The following is a 21,718-nucleotide window of genomic DNA, read 5'->3' as shown; positions in this document are numbered from 1 at the left end:
CTTCAGTAACTGTGGTAATCAAGTTGGATTGAAATGTCTCACCTTCACAGTTATATTAGTAGCCACATTTACAGTGCCTATAAAAAGTATTCACCAGCCTTTGGAAGTTTTCATGTTTTATTGTTTTACAACATTGAATCACAGTGAATTTAATTTGGTATTTTTGACACTGATCAACAGAAAAAGATTCTTTTGTGTCAAAGTGAAAATGGATCTCTACAAAGTGATTTAAATTAATCACAGATATAAAACAAAATAATTGCTTCCATATTATTCACCCCCTTTAATATGACATGCCAAATCATCACTGGTGTAGCCAATTGGTTTTAGAAGTCACATAATGAGTTAAATGAAGATCTGCTCTTGGAGACCTGTGTGCAGTCAAGGTGTTTCAATGATTGTAGTAAAAATACACCTGTATCTGGAAGGTCTAACTGCTGGTGAGTCAGTGTCCTGGCAAAGACTACACCATGAAGACAAAAGAACACTCCAAGCAACTCCGCAAAAAGATTATTGAAAAGCACAAGTTAGGAGATGGATACAAAAACATTTCCAAGTCACTGAATATCCCTTGGAGTACAGTTAAGTCAATCAGGAATGGAAAGAATAGGGCACAGCAGTAAATCTGCCTAGAGCAGGCCATCTTCAAAAACTGAGTGACTGTGCAAGAATGGGACTAGTGGGGAAGGCCACAAAAGGACCTCTGACAACTCTGGAGGAGTTACAAGCTTCAGAGGCTGAGATGAGAGACTGTGCATACAACTGTTGCCCAGCTGCTTCACCAGTCACAGGTTTATGGGAGAGTTGCAAAGAGGAAGCCACTGTTAAAAAAAAAACTCACTTGAAATTTCAGCTGGAGTTTGCCAGAAGGCATATGGGAGATTCTGAGGTCAGCTGGAAGAAGGTTCTATGGTTTGATGAAACCAAAATTGAGCTTTTTGGCCATCAGACTTAATACTATGTTTGGTGTAAGCTAAGCACCTCACATTATCAAAAACACACCATCGTGAAGCATGGTGGTGGCTGCATCATGCTGTGGGGATGCTTCACTGCAGCAGGCCCTGGAAGGCTTGTGAAGGTAGAGGGTAAAATAAATGCAGCAAAATACAAGGAAATCCTGGAGGAAAGCCTGATGCAGTCTGCAAGAGAATTGCGACTTGTGAGAAGATTTGTTTTCCAGCAAGACAATGACCCCAAGCATAAAGCCAAGCTACACAGAATGGCTTAAGTACAACAAAATTCATATCGTGGAGTGGCCAAGTCAGAGTCCAGACCTCAATCCAACTGAGAATTTGTGACTGGACTTGAAAGGGGCTGTTCACAATCACTATGCAATCTGTCAGAGCTTGTGCAATTTTGTAAAGAAGAATGGGGAAAAATTGCTGTGTCCAGAGTACAAAGCTGATAGAGACACATCCTCACAGACTCAAGGCTATAATTGTTGCCAAAGAAGCATCAACTAAATAATAACTTGGAAGGGGTGAATACTTGTGTAATCAACTATTTTTTGTTTTGTATTTGAAATTAATTTAGAGCAATTTGTAGAGATCTGTTTTCACTTTGACACAAAAGAGTCTTTTTCTGTTGATTAGTGTCAAAAAAAGCCAAATTAAGTCCACTGAGTCTCAATGTTGTAAAACAATAAAACCTGAAAACTTGAATACTCTTTATAGGCACTGTATTGTGAGGTTCATAGCAGAAACCATCTGGTTGAGGTATTTAATAGTTGTTGGAACCATTGTAACATTGTATTTGGTGAGAGTTGATAGACAAGGGGTTGCATTGTAGATTTTCATTTTTGGTGCAGTGGATTGTAATGTGTTCTTTCTGTTGTACTTTTTTGTAAAGTGTGAACAATATCTCATCCCTGGTGGATTTCCAGTACTGTCAGAATATCAGTGAACTTTACCTCAGGAAGAATAATATACAAAATCTGACAGAAATCTGCTATCTAAAAGGACTACACCGCTTAAGAGTACTGTGGTTGTCAGAAAATCCTTGCTGTGGGACGGATCTCCACAAATATAGAATGACTGTACTCCGGAACTTGCCACAACTGCAGAAGCTGGATAACCAAGGTGAGGAGTCATCGGTTCCAGTGCTACTAAGCTGAATGTAGTTTTAACGCAATTGTTTGTCGAAACTTGATTCAGGACACCAGCGTTATTCACTGTTGAGAGCTTCTGCTAATAATGCTGTCTGCACACTTTAAAAGTGCTTTATAATTGTCTATAAACTGTTGTTGAAACTATTAAGAAACCTGGTATCAAATTCCTTGTAGTATTTAATTACTGTACATCCTTAGGATATGCCAAATTAACAAACCGCTATCCCCTCACTGAAATAATATCCATCCTTTGTAAATGCTCTTAGTGTCTGGGTGGATGATATTATAGGTGAATGTATGAAATCTAATTTTAATAAGCACAATTGACAGGTCCATTAGCCCACTGAGCCCATGTTGATTATTAACCATGCAATTACATTCACCTTACATTGGTTTTTGTTATTCTCCACACATTCTCTCAACTTTCCTTAGATTCTACCATTTACCTACATAGTGGGGCAATCTTCAGTGGCCAGTTAACCTATTAACTCGCATGTTGAAAGGACTCAGTAGGGTGGATGTAGAGAGGGTGTTTATGAGGGGGAGTCTAAGACCAGAGGACACAGCCACAGAGTAGAGGGCTATCCTTTTAGAACAGAGATAAGGAATTTCTTTAGCCAGAGAGTGGTGAATCTGTGGACTTCATTGCCACAGGCGGCTGTGGAGACCAAGTCAAAAGGGTATAGTTTAAACAACACACACAAAATGCTGGTGGAATGCAGCAGGCCAGGCAGCATCTATAGGAAGAAGCACTGTCGATGTTTCGGGCCGAGACCCTTCGTCAGGACTAACTGAAAGAAAAGATAGTAAGAGATTTGGAAGTAGGAGGGGGAGGGGGAAATCCCTCCACACTCATCCAAACTCAGGTTGGAGGAGCAAAACCTTATATTCCGTCTGGGTAGCCTCCAACTTGATGGCATGAACATTGACTTCTCTAACTTCCGTTAATGCCCCTCCCCAGCCCATCCCTGATTTATTTATTCCCCCACTCCTTTTTTTCTCTCTGCCCATCACTCTTTGCCTGTTCTCCATCTCCCTCTGGTGCTCCCCTCCCCCTTTCTTTCTCCCAAGGCCTTCCATCCCATGATCCTTTCCCTTCTCCACCTCTATACCCCTTTTGCCAATCACCTTTCCAGCTCTTAGCTTCACCCCACCCCCTCCTGTCTTCTCCTATCATTTTGGATTTCCCCCTTCTCCCCCCCCCCCCCCCCACTTTCACATCCCTTACTATTTTTTTCTTTCAGTTAGTCCTGATGAAGGGTCTTGGGCCTGAAACGTCGACAGTGCTTCTTCCTATAGATGCTGCCTGGCCTGCTGCATTCCACCAGCATTTTGTGTGTGTTGCTTTAATTTCCAGCATCTGTGGATTTCCTCGTGTTTGGGTATAGTTTAAGGCAGGGATTGATAGATTCTTGATTAGTCAGGGCATGAAGGGATACAGGGAGAAGGCAGGAGATCGGGGCTGAGAGGAAAAATGGATGAGCTGTGATGAAACGGCAGAGAAGACTCGTTGGGCCAAATGGCTTAATTCTGCTCCTTTACCTTATGGTCTTGTGTCTGGGATATGGAAGGAAATTCACACAATTTCAGCTGCAGTTTTGAAATTTTTAGCCGAAGTCCAACTCAACAGGTTTTTGGTTGAAGAATTGAGTAGAATTGGGAGGAAGAAGAAGAGTTCAATATACTGTCATTATTGAAACTCATTAAGTTATTTTCTTGACAATTTCTTGTAGCGGTGACAGAGGAGGAACTGGCTCAAGCTTTAGAGGATGGAGACGAGATTGCTTCTGTGTCGGGCAAAGAACCAATGGAGTCAACAATCAGCCACTCAAGGACAGAATCCGGCACATCTGAACCAAGCACTGAAATAGAAAGTGATCTCTTAAGCTTCAGAATGGAGGAAACAAAGTGAGGAGCGGCAGGATTAACCTCAATCAGCATTGTCACAGCAACTTTCAAAAGCCTTCATGTACCAATAAGATTCAGATATTAGGCTGAGATTGTTCTGTTATAATGTGCTTCAGATGTTCAATCTAAGTTCTCTCTGGCAGGTGCACTACCTGGCATTCTGACTTCCTACTTTTTAACTTCCTTGTGAGCCTAACGATGAAGGCATGTGTGCAGTATGCCTTCTTTGCCCCTCTATTTACAGTTACAAGAAAAAGTTCTTGAGCCCTTTGCAATTACCTTGTTTTTTTGCATTAATTAGTCATAAAATGTGGCCTAATCTTCATCTAAGTCAAACACAATCTGCCTAAATTAGTAACACAAACAATTGTACTTCTTGTCAGTACTGAACACACCATTTAATTAGTCACAGTAAAGTTTCAAAAAAGTATGTGAACCTTTGGGCACAAAAGCTATTTTGAGTCAGGTGTTTCAATCAATGAGATGAAATTGGAGGTGTGGGTTGTCAAGGTGCCCTGCCCGATTTAAAAAAAAAAGAGACACACAAAGTCACGTTACTGACAGAGCCTGCTCCCCTCAAGCAAGATCCTGTTTATGTGCAACATGTCTCAATCAAAGCAACTTTTGGAGGACCTTAGAAAAAGAATTGTAGAGATGCATGAAGCTGGAAAAGGCTACAAAAGCATTCCTAAAGACGTGAGTGTTCACAGTAAGAGAAATTGTCTACAAATGGTGGAAATTCAGTACTGTTGCTACTCTCCCTAGGAGTAGACGTTCTGCAAAGATCACACCAAGAGCAAAACGTGCAATGCTGAAGGAGGTGAAAAAGAACCTGGGTAACAGCAAAAGACCTGCAGAAATCTCTAGAACTTGCTAAAATCTCTGTTCGTGTGTCCACTATAAGAGAAACACTGAACAAGAATGGTGTGCATGGAAGAACACCATGGAAGAAACCACTGCTCTCCAAAACAAAAATTGCTGTATGTCTCATGTTTGCGAAAGACCACCTGGATGTTCCACAACGTTTCTGGGACAATGTTCTGTGGACAGATGAGACAGAAGTTGAACTTTTTGGCAGAAATGCACACAGCTATGATTGGGCACTGCACACCAACACAAGAGCCTCATCCCAACTGTGAAACATGGTGGAAGGAGCATCATGGTTTGGGGCTGCTTTGATGCCTCAGGGCCTGGACAGCGTGCAGTCGTTGAGGGAACAATGAATTCAAAATTGTGTCAAGACATTTTACAGGAGAATGTCAGGGTAGCAGTCAGCCACCTGAAACTTAATAGAAGTTGGATGATGCAACAAGATAATATATGAAACACAAGAGTAAATAAACAACAGAATGGTTTAAAAGGAAGAAAATTTGTGGTTTGGAATGGCCGAGTCAGAGTCCAGACCTTAACCCAATTGAAATGCTGTGGCGTGACCTGAAGAAGGCTATTCATACAAGGTATCCCAGAAACATTGATGAACTGAAACAGTTTTGTGTGGCGGAATGGTCTATAATTCCTCCTTGCCATTGTGCAAGTCTGATCAGCAGCTACAGGAAATGTACGGTGGATGTTATTGCTACTTAAGGAGATTCTATCAGTTATTAACTACAAAGGATCGTATACTTTTTCCAGCCTGGACTGTGAATGATTAAAAAGTGTGGTCAATACAGACATGAAAATTACAACTGTTTGTGTGTTATTAGTTTAGGCAGATTGTGTTTTTTTATTATTGTGACTTTGATGAAGATCAGACCATACTTTATGAGAAATTAATGCAGAAAACCAGATAATTGCAAAGGGTCCACAAACTTTTTCTTGCAACTGTACTTGCGTTGTCATTTTCAGGACTTGGATTCCAAGATCCCTCCATATATCAATGAATCATAGAATTATATATCATGGAAAACACAGATCTTTCAAAGTTGCAGCGCAAATTGATATGATTGTTAAGAAGCCATGTGGTGTGTCACTTAGAGAATTTGTCGGGGGATTGAGTTCAACAGCTGTGAGGTAATATTGCAGTTCTATAAGACTCTGGTTAGTGCACACTTGGAATATTGTGTTTTTTTAGTTGCTTTATTATAGAAAGGATGTAAAAGCTTTAGGAAGGGTCTAGAGGAGATTTACCAGGATGCTGCCTGGATTAGAATGCATGTCTTAGAGGATAGGTTGAATGAGCTAAGGGTTTTTTTTTGGAGCGAGGAAAAATGAGAAGTGACTTGATAGAGGTGTGCAAGATCATAAGAGGCACAGATGGAGTGCATTGCCAGAGACTTTTTTTCCAGATTGGAAATAGCTTGTACTAGAGGGCATAATTTTAAGGTGATTGGAGAAAAATATGGGGGGGGGCTGTCAAAGGTAAGTTTTTAACACAGGGAGTAAATGTGTGCATGGAATGCCCTGCTGGGGGTGCTAGCAGAGGCTGATGCATTAGAGTCATTTAAGAGGTTCTTAAATAGACATGTGAATGATAGAAAAATGGAGGGCCATATAGAAAGGAAGGGTCAGATTCATCTTAGAGTAGGTTAAAGGATTGGAACAACATCGTGGACCAAAAGGCCTGTACAGTGCTATAGTGTTTTATGTTCAATGTTCCTTCGCCTAGCTTGTCCATGCCAAACAAATCAGCCTGAGCTAATCCTATTTGTCCGTGTACAGTACCTTTCCAAATGTCTTACAACTTCTGTTAATTGTACCCACCTGTACCCCCTCCTATGGTAGCTTGTCCACTTACTCACCTTCCTCCATGAAAATCTCTCTCCTCTGACATCTAGCTTTGGATTCCCTTACACTGGGAAAAATTACTACGATAATCCCGACTACGTACTTGGTAATATTTTCTGAATCCTCTCTAGCTTAATCACGTTGTAATTTCAATGTTGTAATGACTGCACGCAATATTCCAACTGCAGTCTCACTAATGTACCTCTGTAACATGACATCCCATCTCACTGTCCCCTGATGAAGGCAAGTATGCTATATGCCTTCTTCACCATCCATTTTGAGGAATGATGTACTCCAAAGTCTCTGTTCTACAGCACTCCCAGGGTCCTTTAATAATCTGTGTATACCCTGCCACAGTTTAACCTTCAAAACTGCATCACTTGTACGAGTTAAATTTCACTAGCCATACTTTGTTCCACTTTCCCCAGTGCATCTAGATCTTGTAACCTTGTGTTGAAAGGAAAATCCTTGATAAAACAGTGGAGGAGGTAAGGACCTTGGATAGATGTGTTATGGAGTAATCTCTGCTCAGTAAACAATTGACATTCTATATCTCTGGTGTCTGATGGAACATAAAACATGGAGATAGAGATTGTTTTGTCTCTGTTTAAGGATATAGAATGGAGGCAGATGTAATCCATACCTTAAAGAGAAAAGTCTTAAAGAAAACTAGAAGATGCTGTAAACTCTAAGCACATCAGTGTCTGTGGCTTTCCTCATTCTGATACAGAGCTCACATCAAGTAAATTAACTCCTTCCATGGGTGTTGACTGAGCTGCTGAGTGTTTGCACCAGTTTCTGGGTTTAGTTCAGATTTCCGGTACCTGCAGCTTTTTGATTTTCATGTTATGTCTTTCCTGGTAATGATTGATAGGAGATGAAACTTCAGAGTTTGCATTAGAACTTAGGACAGCTTACTCTTGATGCTTTGTACAATTGTGGGCCCCGCTGCTGTAGAGTTGACTCAGTTGCTGAGAAGCAGTCATGCCCCAGTATCCAAACATTATGTCTTCATACTCTGCTTTATTTTCTGCTCTACTTACAGTATGTTATTAACATTCAAGAGATACAACATCTTACAAATTGGCTGCTTAAGTAAAAGCAAGAGTTTTTTTTTCATTTTGTTTATCTTCTCTTGTAGACTATAGCCTTGGCATGAAGATATCATCCTGACCAATTTGACTTAACTTGTTTCCTCAAATGTGAAGGTTGGAGAGTTTGAGGTTAGCGATAAAAATTGGAATAGTCTAGCTGATAGTGATAAAGACACTTGTTAGCTGTAGATAGACGGAAGGCGGGCAGAGCTTTAGTTAGATTATGGAACCAAGATAGGTGAATGAAATTGAGGGAAGCATGACCTACTATGAATAGGCCTCAGATTTTGGTCTTAGCAACCTGTTTCTGTTGTTATCAAAATAATCAACCTGTTATGAAGTGCCTACAGTGCAGTACAGGGTTGAGTAAAATTTGGTTCAACTTAAGACATTGATCACATAGAGGAGTGGAACTTGTGCCAAAATTAAAGCTTGTATGCTGTCTGACCTGTTGAGTATTTCCAGTATCTTATGTTTTTATTGTAGATTTCTAGCATTTGCAATACTTTGGAAGTGTAGAGGTTTTTGTTTGGTGTAACCATCTGTCTCCCTCTATTAAGTATTTTCTTTTCTTTTCTAGTAAGATCAGAGAGGAGCTTGGAATGAAACCATTGGGAAGAGATAAATTTTCCTCCTCTGTTGTATTGAAGGAAATAAATGCAAGCAACAACAGCAGAAGGGTGAGTACAATGTGATAGTAGAAAGTTAAGCAACATAATCCCATGAGCACGAAGTGTTTTGATAAGCACTTTGAAGATTTCTTCAACCAAGAAAATATTGCCCCCATTTCCAGGTTCTTCATAAAATGACATACAGTACAACACAGGAAAAGGCCTGCAATGTTGTGCTGAACCAATTTATTAGTAATTAAATGCCAAACTAAACAAACTCTATCTTTGGGAAACAATGCTCATATCTCTCCACTCTCTGCACATTCATGTGCCTATCTATGGCCCTCTTAAACCCCACTATTGTATTTGCCTCCATGACCATCTTTGCCAACATATTCCAGGTACCCACCACTGTCTGTGTAAAGAAAGAACAGTTTCATATTTCCTTTGAACTTTCCCCCTCTACCTTTAAATGGATGCCCACTGGTATTAGACATTTGCACCCTGGGAGAAGGTTACCAACTGTCTACTCTATCTATGCCCCACATAATATTTTAAAGCCCTATCAGGTCTCCAATTAGCCTCCGCTGCTGCACAGAAAATAACCCAAGTTTCTCCACCCTCCTTAGTAGCATGTGCCCTCTAATCCATTACCATCTTGGTAGATGCTTCTACATCCTCTCCTAAGCTTCTAAGTCCTTTCTTTAATGGGGAGGCCAGAGCTGAATGCAATTAATATATGTACCCTAAAATAGATTTAAGTTCAAAGTACATATGCAGTTTATCACCATATACAAACCTGAGATTTGTTTTCCTGTGGGTATGCTAAGAAACTCAATTGAATCAATGAATGGCCACACCCAATTGGAGAGGCAATCAGTGTGCAAAAGACAATTAACTGTGTAAATCAAAAAAAAATAATAATAAAAAAAAATAATAATAATAATGAATAACAAAGCAATAATATTGAGAACATGACTAGAAGAGTTGTTGAAAGTGAGTCCATAGGTTGTGGAAACACTTCAGTGATGGGGGCGAGTGAAGTTATCTAATTTGGTTCAAAAGCCTAATGGTTGAGGGGTAATAACTGTTCCCAAACCTGGTGGTATGGATCCTGAGGTTCCTGTACCACCTCCCTGTGGCAGCAGAGAGTATCGCCTGGGTGGTGGAGGAGTCCTCGATTATGGATGCTGCTTTCCTGCAATATCCCTCTGTTGCAACATAACTTTCAGATTCTTGAATTCAATGCCTCAGCTAATAAAGGCAAGCATACCATATGCCTTATTTGCCACCCTATCAAACTGTATAACCATTTTCAAGAAGCTATAGCTCTGGACCCCAAGACGCCTCTGTACATCAACACTTTTAAGGATTCTGCCATTAACTGTACCTATCCCTTTACATTTGATCTTCCAAAGTGCAAAACTTCATGCACAGATAAATTAAACTCCATCTGCTATTTCGCTACCCATATCTCTTACCCAGTGATTCTCAATGGGGGCAGTACTGCCCTCCCCAAGGGGGTGTTAAAAATTCTTGGGGTGGGGGGGTGGTAAGTGGCACCCTAACTTGAGGCATGAGACCTAACCAACTGTGTCAACTTGCTGCCGTTGTCAACTTCCAATAGGTATTCCCAGTTTGTGTTGATTTTTAATTTTAATTTAGCTGTTAATGATGGATAAGTAAGTATGGCGCAACCTGGAGTATAGTTTTACTCTGTTCCTGTCAGATCAGCGATGCCCCATGTATCTTATTTGTAATACTATACTATCTAATGAAGCCATGAAACTGTCAAGATTGCAGGAACACTTCCATAAAAAACATCCTGAAGCAGCTACTTAGGATATTACTCAGTTCCAGAAGACAAAAGAAGTTTTTGAAAAATGTTGTCCACTTGAGTCATTTGCCGACAAAGCTAAAAGTGATCTTGATTGCGGTCTCAATGCTTCTTATAGCATTTCCAAAATGATAGCAAAGTGTGGAAAATCTCATAAAGTTGGTGAAAGATTAACAATGCCTGCTGTATCAGATGTGCTCACCACTGTTTTCAAAATGGATACCAGTCTTCTAAAATCAATTCCTCTGAGTAATAACTCTGTCGTTCATTGTATTGATGAAATGAGTGAAGACATTGACTGTCAACTATGCACAGCTACAAAAAACAGAACTTGGGATACAACTGAATCAGTCAACTGTGTGAGACAACGAGGCATTGCTAGCGGCATATGTACGGTTTATCTAAAATGGAAAAGTTAAGAATCTCATTCGTAAAAAGTTAATAAGTATCAACAGAGAATCAATCTATAACAAGCTCAAAATGTATACTGAGGAAAAAAGTATTCTGATTAAGAACATGATTTCTTGTGCAACAGATGGAGCACCATATATGACAAGTTGCCAGTCTAGTGGCATTTATGAAAAAAGAAATTCCAAGTCTGTTTGCAATTCATTGTGTAATTTATCATTAACATCTCACAGCCAAAGACCTCAGCCTGCGACATTTTTCAAGCATGACTCTTGTAATGTCTGCTGCAAACAAAATTAAAGCTCATCCACTAAACAGCAAAATATTTTGCCATTTATGTAAAGATAACAATGAAGAGTTTGAACTGTTACGGATTCAGGCAACAATAAATATATGAGTTAGGCAGGGGTTTTTATAACAAATAACACTTTTATTAAACGCTGAAAACAAACCCCCCAAAAGTAAACAAAACACTAACGTAACCGGAAATCAGCTGCTGTGCGGCAGCTTAGATAGATAGATAGATAGATACTTTATTCATCCCCATGGGGAAATTCAACATTTTTTCCAATGTCCCATACACTTATTGTAGCAAAACTAATTACATACAATACTTAACTCAGTAAAAATATGATACGCATCTAAAATCACCCTCTCAAAAAGCATTAATAATAGCTTTTAAAAAGTTCTTAAGTAGTTTACTTAAATACATTGAGTCCTAACCCCGGCACTTTAACATATATTACTCCTGGCGGTTGAATTGTAAAGCCGAATGGCATTGGGGAGTATTGATCTCTTCATCCTGTCTGAGGAGCATTGCATCGATAGCAACCTGTCGCTGAAACTGCTTCTCTGTCTCTGGATGGTGCTATGTAGAGGATGTTCAGGGTTTTCCATAATTGACCGTAGCCTACTCAGCGCCCTTCGCTCTGCTACCGATGTTATACTCTCCAGTACTTTGCCCACGACAGAGCCCACCTTCCTTACCAGCTTATTAAGACGTGAGGTGTCCCTCTTCTTAATGCTGCCTCCCCAACACGCCACCACAAAGAAGAGGGCGCCCTCCACAACTGACCTATAGAACATCTTCAGCATCTCACTACAAACATTGAATGACGCCAACCTTCTAAGGAAGTACAGTTGACTCTGTGCCTTCCTGCACAAGGCATCTGTGTTGGCAGTCCAGTCTAGCTTCTCGTCTAACTGTACTCCCAGATACTTGTAGGTCTTAACCTGCTCCACACATTCTCCATTAATGATCACTGGCTCCATATGAGGCCTAGATCTCATTAAACAGTTCTTAAAGTAATGAAGCTTAAACAGTTCTTAAAGTAATGAAGCTTAAACAGTTCTTAAAGCGATGTTGCAAAAACAGTTCTTCAAAGTAGTATTGCCAAAAGTTCAAAATGCTCACAGTCCATTTAAGGGAGAGACTTTTTAAGACGATTTATATTCTCTTTCACGTCGTGTTGCTTCAGTTCCCAAGATCGAACTTTTTCCCACGAAGAATTTTACGAAACGAAACGACTTAAAGGCACTGACCTTTCCTTTACCACCATTCTCAATCCTTTCTGGTATTTCCCAGGGATTAACACGAGAACAGTCAACGAAATCCTTCCGAATGAAGATCAAACAAGGTCGAACCTGTTTCACCGTTGAAATCGATTCTCCTCGATCTTTAACTCCCGAACTCCGATCTTCACTCTCCACTGATTTTCAATTAGCAGTATTGTAAAGAAACTGCTGGCAATGACCTTTTAAACTTTAGGCATTAGATAAAACTTCATCTTTCAACTAAACTGCGTCATAACATTAAATCACGCAGCGGCATGAAGTCAACATGGCAAATCCAGCCACGAACTGCCCCTCCTCACAGGGAGGGGTCCTCCTTTTATACCCTGTAAAAAAAACTTGTCACATGACCTCTACTGGCGGGAAAATGACGTCACTCCACCATCACAAGACCATTACCTCAAGTCCAGTATAGCTTCAACCCCAGTCACGTGACAAGGGTACGTAACAGAACACTTGCTTCTTCACACTGAAGTGTGTTGGTTGTCAAAAGACTGCTACTTAAAATGTTTCTTTGATCTTTTTGACACTGATTGTATTTTTGCTCAAAGTTGACAAGAGCTTGGGAAACAAGATTGAACTTCTATGTGGAGAGGTGGCATACCTAGCCGATCTGTATGACAAAATGAACATTCTAAATATGAAATTGCAGGATGAGAATTTCAACTTAATCCATGCAAAAGGTGCAGTATGCACATTTATTTGAAAATTGGAAATATATAAGCAAAACATTGGGGAAAAAATGTTCCCACAGTCTCTCTGCATGGGAAGTATGGCATTCTCTTTCACAGACGGTGATTTGCAAGAGTACTGCTTACACCTGCAGTCACTGAAAAAGGAATTTCAAAATCTATTCAAGGATTTGAATGATCTGGAAATTCTAGACTGGGTATTTAACCTATTTCTTTGCAAGGTGGAAGAACAGGAAGAGAGCTTGCTTGAAGAAATTATTGAAACTCAGAATGATGAAGAAGCAAAAATGCTTTTCAAAAAATGTTGGCTTTTGTGGTATGTGGCTACACTATCATGCAAAGTTTCCTGGTTTTTGGAGAAGAGCCAAACTGCTCTTCAATGCACTTCCATCCTCAATGTGCTGAGTTCCTCTAGGAGATTGTTTGTTCCTCCAGATTCCAGCATTTTACGTCTCCAAGAATGTCAGATGGCATTCAATTGAGATAAGTGTGAAGTGTTACATTTTGGGAAGCCAAACCAGGGTGGTGAAGAATTTATTTAGCGTGTGGGCCTTTACCATTCATTGCATAGGATGTTGTAGTTGTAGAAGATGTGGTTCGACCACAAATGGAGCATTGTGTTCAGTTTTGCTGACCCTGCATGTCATTAAAATACAAAGCAGATTTACAAGAATATTGCTAAGACTTGAAGGACTGGGTCACAGGCAGAGGTTAGACACTTTACTTCATAAGTACTTCTAAAATGCATCTTATATTTTTTGCTGGAATTAACTCAACCTGTTATTTCTTATTTCATTTCACCAATACATCAATATTACCCTGCAGCCCAAGTCTCCTTTGTATAATTCTCAACTTCACTAATCTTTGTGTCATCTGTGAACTTGCTGATCGTACCTACTGCATTCACATCCAGATCATTCATGTATAATACAAATATCAAAGATCCCAGCACTGATCCCTGTGGAACACTGCTTCTCATAGAGATCCAGTCACAAAAACAACCTTTACTGAGCCAATGTTGGATTGAATTTACCATCTTCCTTGAATCCCATTGTCCTTATCCTTCCGGACTAATTTTCTATATGGGACCTTGTCAAAGTTCTTCTAAAGCATGCCTACAACACATGCCTTATCAATTTGCTACCTCTTCAAAAATAATTGGTAGAATTGACCGGACAGGATCTGCCCTTGAAAAACTATCTCTGACCAGTCCCTGCCTTTCCAATGCTTCAAGGATATCTGCAGACTCATTAAACATAATCCACTCCAACCCTAGGGAATCCTTGACCCAAAAAAATCTTGGTTGTTAAGAAGCATCCAGGAAATCTTGATTGGAGGGTTTGAGTTATCAGGACAGATTGGATAGACGGGGTCTGTTTTCCCTTGAGTGAAGGAGGCTGAGAAGTGAAAAGATAGAGGTGTATAAAATTATGAAAGGTTATTTTCTAGTGGCTGTTTCTCAGGGTTGTGATGTGTAGTGTAAAAATTAGAAGGTTCAGATTTGAGGTGAGAGGAAGGTGGCATAAAAGAAATCTGAGGCAAATTTTTTCACACAAAGAGCAATTGGTATCTAGTATAAGCTGCCAGAGGAGGTAGGTGGTGGAGGTATGAACAATAACAACATTTAAGAAGCATCTGGACAGATACCTGAATTAGCAGAGCACAGAGGGATATGGAATGAATGCAGGCAAGTGGAATTAGTACTCTCAGGCAGTGTCCTCCATGTACTCAATACTTCTTCCTTAAAACAGTAGCCCTCAGATCCCCTTTTTCTCTTTAATCTAAATCTACAGTACTGGCACAGTGAGCCGGCATGATTTATTTATTTATATCATAGAAGAGTACACCAAAGGAAGGGTTTTTTGGCCCACAATGTCTGTGAAAAACACAATGCCAAATTAAACTAATTTTTTCTGGCTATACGTGGTCCATATCCCTGCATATTTATGTGTCTATTTAAAACCCTCTTAAGTGCCACTATCGTAGCTGATTCCACTGCCACCCGACAGCATACTCCAGGCACTCACCACTCTGTGTGTTTTTTTTAAAAAAAGCACCCAGCACATCTTTAAGCTTTCCCCATCTTGACTTAAATGCATGCCCTTTAGTTTTGACATTTAAATCCTGGAGAAAGGACTACCTGATCTATATCAGTTTCTACTGATCCAACAAAAACAACCCAAGTTTGTCCAACTTTTATAGCACATGCCTTCTAGTCCAAGTAGCATTCTGGTAAATATTTTCTGCACCCTTTACAAAGCTCACACATCGTGACCAGAACTGCACACTATACTCTAACCAAAGTTTTAGATGGCTGCCATATAACTTCCTGACTCTTATACTCAAAGCTGTGACAGCAAATATAACATTCTTTACCACCCTCTTTACTTGTGTAGCCACTTTCAGGGTGCTGTGGACTTGGACCCTAAGATCAGATGCTGTGTTCTACCATGCTTTACAGCTTCTGCACTTTGAGTCTCTCTGATGAAGCACACAAAGACCAAGTGCAGTGCATTCCCCACTGTACAGCAGCCCAATCAACCTGCCCTTCAGACTCCATCTCTGCCTGTATCTGTGGATCCCAATCGGAATTAGATAGATTTGTGATGCTTTTATCAACTTTGATTGTGGATATGAGGTCACTTTCTTCGGCCTGCTGTCTAAGTTTGGGTCCTTGAGTCTTAGAGTTAATCCATCTGGTGACTTTGTCTCATTCAGGCTTCATCTGTGTTTATGAAGAACCAAGATTCCTTCCTGGTTCATTGACCTTCTCCTACCTTTCCATCTTTTCCCTGAAAGCTGATATGAAAATTGGGATTTTCACTGTGTTCTCCTGCATTCCTCTGCTGGTAAAAAATTAAGTTCTGTTAACTGAATAAATTTAGAAGTAGAGAGTTTGATTTCAGTGGAAGCAAATACATAGTTAATGATTTGTTAAAATAAAGTCAATGTCAACCTTTCTGTCAGTGTGAGGAATGCAAGCCCAGGCATTTAAAGGCCTGAGGAATGAGAGTCTCAGAGTTGCATCATTTATGAATCACTGGGAAGGAATGAGAGGCTGCAAATTGTGAGATGTGCGACAGAATCTAGGTTGAGAAGTGCCAGGAACAGAGGCTGTGTGAGGATTTCTGAGGGGTCTGACATCCGAATTTTAAGCTGACGCAGCACATAGATATGAAATTGTAGTTAATTATAATTGTTTTTCTTTTTCCAGCGCACCTCAAATGTGCTGAATGCTGTCCTGCTGCTGTTGAAAGAGCTCGATGCAGATGGACTGGAGATTGTGCACAGAACAGCAGAACATAAACTCAGAACGTTACATAGGAAAGAGGCTGAACAGGAGAGATGAATGCAAATGATATGGGCAATTTGATTTCCATCTTTGTGAACATGGTTTCAAAAGTCAATAGTCACATCGCAGGAGTTTATACAGAAAATATAAAAGATCAAGTACCTGCAAATTATCTATCTGCATCAACCCCTGTGGAGATACCACCCTCTGTAATCACCAAGCTTGGCCTGATGGGAGAATCAGGACTCACCAGTCGCATGCGCAGGGATGGAGGGTTAACTTCACAATACAAAAGACTGGGTACAGGAAAAAAAAAAACAACAGAGTGCTATTTAATCTAAATTAACACCTGAGAGAGAGATTAATGGACAGAACCTGTCACAGTACATGTATTGGGCATGGGGAGGTGGAAGAAAGTAGTGACTTAAATTCAAGTTTACTACAAGAGGTTAAATCTGTTCTTATCATTGATACACTAGTGGAACTTTGCCATTCAACATGTTGTGATCTGAATTGAGCATAGAAATTGTAAGCTCAGATATGTTATACTGTTTACCTGGTTACTGATAGCACTGCACTGCAGGTTCTGCTTCAGATTGTATCAGCAAATAAATTCTTTAGATTACACTGACTGGCATTGCATGAAGCTTTACCATTATCCGATCAAAATAAAATCATATTTAATCGTAATCCTCATGTTTGACTGCTAAATTGAACAACTGTTTCAAAGCTATGATTTTCTTGTGCTGAGGTTTATGGATTTTCTGCCAATGCTACTGAACCTTTACAGAAATACTAGTGAAGTTCTGAGGAAGATTTATTTAGAAAACTTATTACTTTGAATTCAAAGGTATGAAGATAAACCAACTGGGGAATTACAACTGCTTTAGAGAATGTACAGATTTATTAATGAAGTTCTGTAATTTCTCCTAAATCTCTGTTAGTCCAATGCTAGTTTACAATTTATATATTATGGTTCTTCCCAGATGTTCTACATATTTTTTCTTTTTCAATTTTACAACTTTTCAGTCTATTTCACCTTAATGAAAAGCACCCAACTGAGGCCTTGAGGGAATATGGTGGTTATAGTCTAGAATGAGAAATTGCAGTTAAAATTTGTCATATCATTCTTCTGACAGAAGAAATCCTTTTGGCCCATCAAATTCATGGCAATCTGGAGTCATCCCATCACTCTAATACCTTGCTTATTGTACAGTAAACTATTCTCTCAACTGGCATAAACTCCACCCTGAATCTCTTGCTGTTCACCTAAACTAGACATTTACAGAAGCTGATTCTCTTGGATGAATTTGCACTCTGATGATCAAGATGGTGCCAAGCTGTGATGTCTGTCGATATTCTGGCTCAACTTAGTTGTTTAGGTTGGCAGAGTGGTTTTAGGGACAGTGTGGGGAGTTTAGGGACAGGAATGAGAGAGAATGAAGAGTCAGGGGCAGGAGCCGGTCTTTGAATTTCAGGGTTGAATGCACCACGGTTGGTCAGTAATCCTGCAGGTCAGGTCAATAGGCAGTGAGGAGACCACCAATCATAATCCTATACACTTCTATCAAGTCACCTCTCATCTCTGTTGCTCCAAAGAGAAAAGACCTACTCATTTAACTTGACCTCATAGATGTGCTCTCTAATCCAGGCAGCATGGTAATCTCCTCTGCACCCTTTCTAAAGCTTACATATCTTTCCTATAAAGAGGTGATCACAACTGTACATGATACTCCAAGTATAGTTTAAATAGAGCAGCACACACAGCATACTGTAGGAACAAAACAGGTCAGGCAGCATCCAAGGAAAGCAATAAAGAGTCTATGTTTTGGGCTGACCTCAAAGAGGTCTATAACCCTTGTTATAGGGTTTGGAGGTTTGCGTACCTCAATGACCCAGAGAGCTATGTTGGCTGGAGTCAGGACCTTGTGCTTTGGCTCTTGTTAGGGTCAACCATGCCAAACAGGTCAAAGGGTAGACTCTGGACTAAGTGTGGTCCACCAGTCCTCTAACAACCTTGACTGGTCAAAAAACAACTTATGGAAACAGCAGCGAAAATCCTATACAGACAGATGGAGGAACTTCATTGCTGCCCTACATGCCAGTGGCGTAATAGGCAATAAATAAGTAAATTTCGACTGAGACCCTTCATCAGGATTAACCAGAACATATAGAGCATTACCTTACAGCTCTTGAACTCAATCCAACTACTAATGAAGACTAACACACCATGTGCCGCCTTAACGATTCCATCAACTTGCATCGCAACTTTGAGGGATTGATGGACTTTGACACCAAGCTGCTCCTTGTTCCTCCACCTTGCTAAAATTCTTGCCATTAACTTTGTACTCTGCCTTCATGACTATCACCTTCAAGTCTATCACTTCACACTTTTCTGGGTTGAACTTTATCTGCCACTTCTCAATCCAGTTCTGCATCCTGTTAATGTCCTGTTATAGCCTACAATCTTCTACACTATCCACAACAATACCAACCTTCCTGTCATTTTTAAACTTGTTAACTCACCCTTGCACCACCTTATCTAAGTCATTTATAAAAATCACAAAGAGCAAGAACAGATTACCGACCTCCAGGCAGAATATGTTCTATCCACTAATTCTAACTCTGCTCAACCAAGTCTCACTGGGTGCCATGCCTTCTGACTTTATGAATGAGTCTATCATACAGAACCTTGTCGAATGTCTAACTAAAACCCACCAGATTACCTGCAGGAGTCAGGTTTGTCACCTCCCCAAAAATGTCAATCAGGCTCATAAGGCACAGCCTGTCCCTCATAAAGCCATTATGACTATCCCTAATCGGAGCAAGCTTCACCAAATACTTGTAAATCCTGTCTCTAAGAATTATCTTCAATTGTTTACCCACTACTCATGTAAGACTGAAGTCTAGAATTCTCAGGATTATCCCTGTTACCCTTTTTAACCAAAGGAATAACATTCACCATCCTCAATTTTAGTAAGATGTTTGAGAAGGTTTCTCATGGTAGGCTAATCCGGAGGTTAAAATGCATGGGATCCATAGTGACTTGGTGTTTGGATTCAGAATTGGCTTGTCAAAGTCTTGTAGACCCTTTATCCATCATCCTTCTCACAATCTACATGTTAGGTCATTTTCTTTCCAGTAAAATTATCTTCAGCTTGAAAAAAATACTGTTTTGCTCTATAGATGCTGCCTGACCTGCTGAGAGTTTCCAGCATTTTCTGCTTTCATTATAGATGACTACAGGAGTTGGTTCACTTTGGCGTTGGGGAGATTACTAAGAACTTGTGATATTCGGACAAAACTGGAGGTGGGCTGATTAGTACATTTGTAGATGGCACAAGAATTGGCAGAGTTGTTCACAATGAGGGAGGTCAAAGGATGCAGCAGGGTATAGATCAGTTGCAGATATGGGCGGAGAACTGGTGGATGAAGTTTAATCCAATTAAGTGTGAGATGCTGCCCTTTGGCAGGTCAAATATTAGAGGAAAATATGCAGAAAATGACAGGACCCTGAAGAGTATTGATAAACAGCAACATTAGTGATAACACAAGTAAATATGGTGATAAAGACAGTGAATGGTATACCTGCCTTTATCAGTTGCAGAATATAGTGTGAGAACCAGGAAATCATACTCCAGTTGTGTAAAACTTTTGATTAGGCTACATTTGGAGTACTGTGTGCAGTTCCAGATAAATGTGGAAGTTATGGAGAGGATTATAAACTTGTATTTAAAATGGTACTTGATCAAACCCATTACAGGGGGTTGATCTTTTGAGAAAGTAACAGGAAAGGTCAATGACAGCTGTGCACGTCAATGTCATTTGAACAGATTCTAACCAAACCTTTAGCAATACACACAATATGCTCAGAATTCAGCAGGTCACTTTCAGGTTGCATCCATAAATGGAAATCAACGTTTTGGGCTGAGATTTTCCATCAAGACTGTTTATTCTCATCCATCGATGCTGAGCTCCTCCAGCACATCGTGAGTATTGCTCTAGATTTCCAGCATCTGCAGTATCTCTTGTGTCTATGATTAACCAAACCTTGACATGTTTACATAGTAGGCTGGTGAAAATAGTATGTCTGTGAGTCCAAAAGACACTGGCAATTTATCTATAAAGCTAACACTGGCAGCGAGCAGAGTGATGGCTGATGGTGCTGTTGTAGCAGAGGGTGTTAATACAAAAGTTCCACAGAGAGCCACAGCTTGTGGTTTGCAGTTCACTTGAATAGTTTTAACAGGTGAGTAAGTTTTTACATCATAGAAAAATAGCAGTGTACGTGACAGTAATGAGGAAAACCATTGATTGAAGATACTCACTGCCTGGACAAGTTGTGTAAAATAATAGGCATATGTAATTCAGCGGCATGTAGACTGTAAGATGATACAGGAGAAACACACATTTAGTGGCAGGATATTGAGTGGTGTTGAAGAATAAAGGGGCCTTGGGGTTTATCCAGACAGGATTAAAATATCAGGACAGTTCTACAAGTCAGATTTATGAAGAGATACAGCATAGACAGAGGCCTGTTAGCCCACACAGTATGTATTGACCATCAACCATCTATTTACACTAATCCCATTTTATTCTCCCATATTCTCATCAACTGGTCCCAGTTTTCATCATTCTCCTAAACACTCAGGCAACCTACCATGGCCAATTAATTTACCAATCTACATATCTTAGGAGGAGTGAGAAAACCCATCTCGTTATAGGGAGAATCTGCAAACTCCACAGAGCACCAGGCATTGGCATTGGATCTGTGCTGTGAGAAAGTGACTCATATCAGCTGCATCTCTGTGGTGTTTCAATAAGGTTGTAAAATCATTGCTATGCTTTCTGTTATTGCTGGAGCCATTAAACATAAAAATGGAGGTGATGCTGGAACTTAAACATTAATTAGAGACACAAAGGACTGCAGATGCTGGAATCTGGAGCAATGCACAAAGGTGATGGAGGAACCCAGCGGGCCAGGCAGCATCTATGGAAGAAAATAAACCACCGCATGAATATTAAACACAGATTTTATAAGATCACAGAGTCATACAGCGCAGAAACAGCCTTTCCATACCAACCACCTGGGGAGTGTAAATTGAGAACTGATGTACTCAGGGAAATACACAACAGAAATGTGGAAGTTGTTTAGGGAGCACCTGCATGGAATTTTGGATAGGTTTGCCCATTGAAGTGGGGCAAAGATGGTCAGGCGAAGGCACCGCGATTGACAAGAGACGTGGAAAAACCTAGCCAAGAGAAAGAAAAGCTTCCCTAATGTTTAGGGAAGCAAGGATCAGACAGGGCTCTGGAAAGCTACATGGGAGCCAAGAAGGAGCCTGAGGATGTGTGTGAGGAATGGGATGGCCAGAGTGATGGATAACAGAGGAAGCATACACCTGGAGTCAGAGGAGGTAGGGGAGGTCTCTAATGAATACTTTGCTTCAGTATTTAGCAGTGAGAGAGAGTC

General features: G+C 40.2%; 1 protein-coding gene across 2 annotated transcripts in view; it reads left to right on the top strand.

Annotated features, from left to right (window-relative positions):
• cfap410 (cilia and flagella associated protein 410) overlaps positions 1-16,935 on the top strand; it is a 34,977-nt gene extending 18,042 nt beyond the window's left edge. For both annotated transcript variants that reach the window (XM_073069149.1, XM_073069150.1), the window contains 4 exons: positions 1,849-2,078; positions 3,841-4,015; positions 8,414-8,513; positions 16,168-16,935. In XM_073069149.1, the coding sequence (XP_072925250.1) occupies positions 1,849-2,078; positions 3,841-4,015; positions 8,414-8,513; positions 16,168-16,302 (640 nt within the window). In that variant the 3' untranslated portion in view covers positions 16,303-16,935. The remainder of the gene's footprint in view (positions 1-1,848; positions 2,079-3,840; positions 4,016-8,413; positions 8,514-16,167) is intronic.
• Positions 16,936-21,718: the final 4,783 nt, after the last annotated feature.

Source organism: Hemitrygon akajei, chromosome 16 (assembly GCF_048418815.1).
Source record: "Hemitrygon akajei chromosome 16, sHemAka1.3, whole genome shotgun sequence".
Lineage (NCBI taxonomy): Eukaryota > Metazoa > Chordata > Chondrichthyes > Myliobatiformes > Dasyatidae > Hemitrygon > Hemitrygon akajei.
This window is presented reverse-complemented; position numbering and strand designations above follow the sequence as displayed.